This window comes from Sinocyclocheilus anshuiensis, unplaced genomic scaffold, assembly GCF_001515605.1.
Source record: "Sinocyclocheilus anshuiensis isolate Anshui unplaced genomic scaffold, SAMN03320099.WGS_v1.1 scaffold1091, whole genome shotgun sequence".
Lineage (NCBI taxonomy): Eukaryota > Metazoa > Chordata > Actinopteri > Cypriniformes > Cyprinidae > Sinocyclocheilus > Sinocyclocheilus anshuiensis.
In genome coordinates, this window is record NW_015544196.1 from 53,886 (window position 1) to 54,520 (window position 635).

At 47.4% G+C, this 635-nt stretch overlaps 1 protein-coding gene across 1 annotated transcript in view; it reads left to right on the forward strand.

Moving 5' to 3' along the window:
• Positions 1-635, forward strand: part of LOC107696722 (phosphofurin acidic cluster sorting protein 1-like) — a 63,834-nt gene that overhangs the window by 53,879 nt on the left and 9,320 nt on the right. Inside the window, exons 18-19 of the mRNA XM_016497202.1 lie at positions 263-365; positions 443-485. Of these exons, the coding sequence (XP_016352688.1) occupies positions 263-365; positions 443-485 (146 nt within the window). The remainder of the gene's footprint in view (positions 1-262; positions 366-442; positions 486-635) is intronic.

Below are 635 nucleotides of genomic sequence, written 5' to 3' on the forward strand. Positions count from 1 at the left end.
TGTGTGTGTGTGTGTGTGTGTCTGTGTGTGTGTGTGTCTGTGTGTGTGTGTGTGTGTGTGTGTGTCTGCGTGTGTCTGTGTGTGTGTGTGTGTGTGTGTCTGTCTGTGCTGTGTGTGTGCTGTGTGTGTGTGTGTGTCTGTCTGTGCGTGTCTGTGTCTATGTCTGTGTGTGTGTGTGTTGTGTGTGTGTCTGTCTGTGCGTGTCTGTGTCTATGTCTGTGTCTGTGTCTGTGCGCGTCGTGCGCGTCGTGTGTGTGTGTAGATGCGGTGGACGTGGCGGTGCGTGTGGCTCAGTACATCAGCGGCGCGGCTCTCACACACCAGCTGCCCATCGCTGAGGCCATGCTGACCTGCAAACACAGAACGTACGGCTCTGTCTCTCATTACAGCTGCACATCATTCACTGCTCTACACACAACTCACTTATCACTTCCTCTTACAGGAGAGATGAAGATTCCTATCAGAAATTCATTCCCTTCATTGGGGTGAGTAGGAAGAGGAATCACTTGTTGGTGGTGGGATTGCACCCATATGTATTTCTTACTAGGCATAATATTGCATTTTGCATTAATAAAAATACATTAGACAATGACATTTTGAGTTTTTTTTTTTTTTTTCAAACAGCATGAATGTCA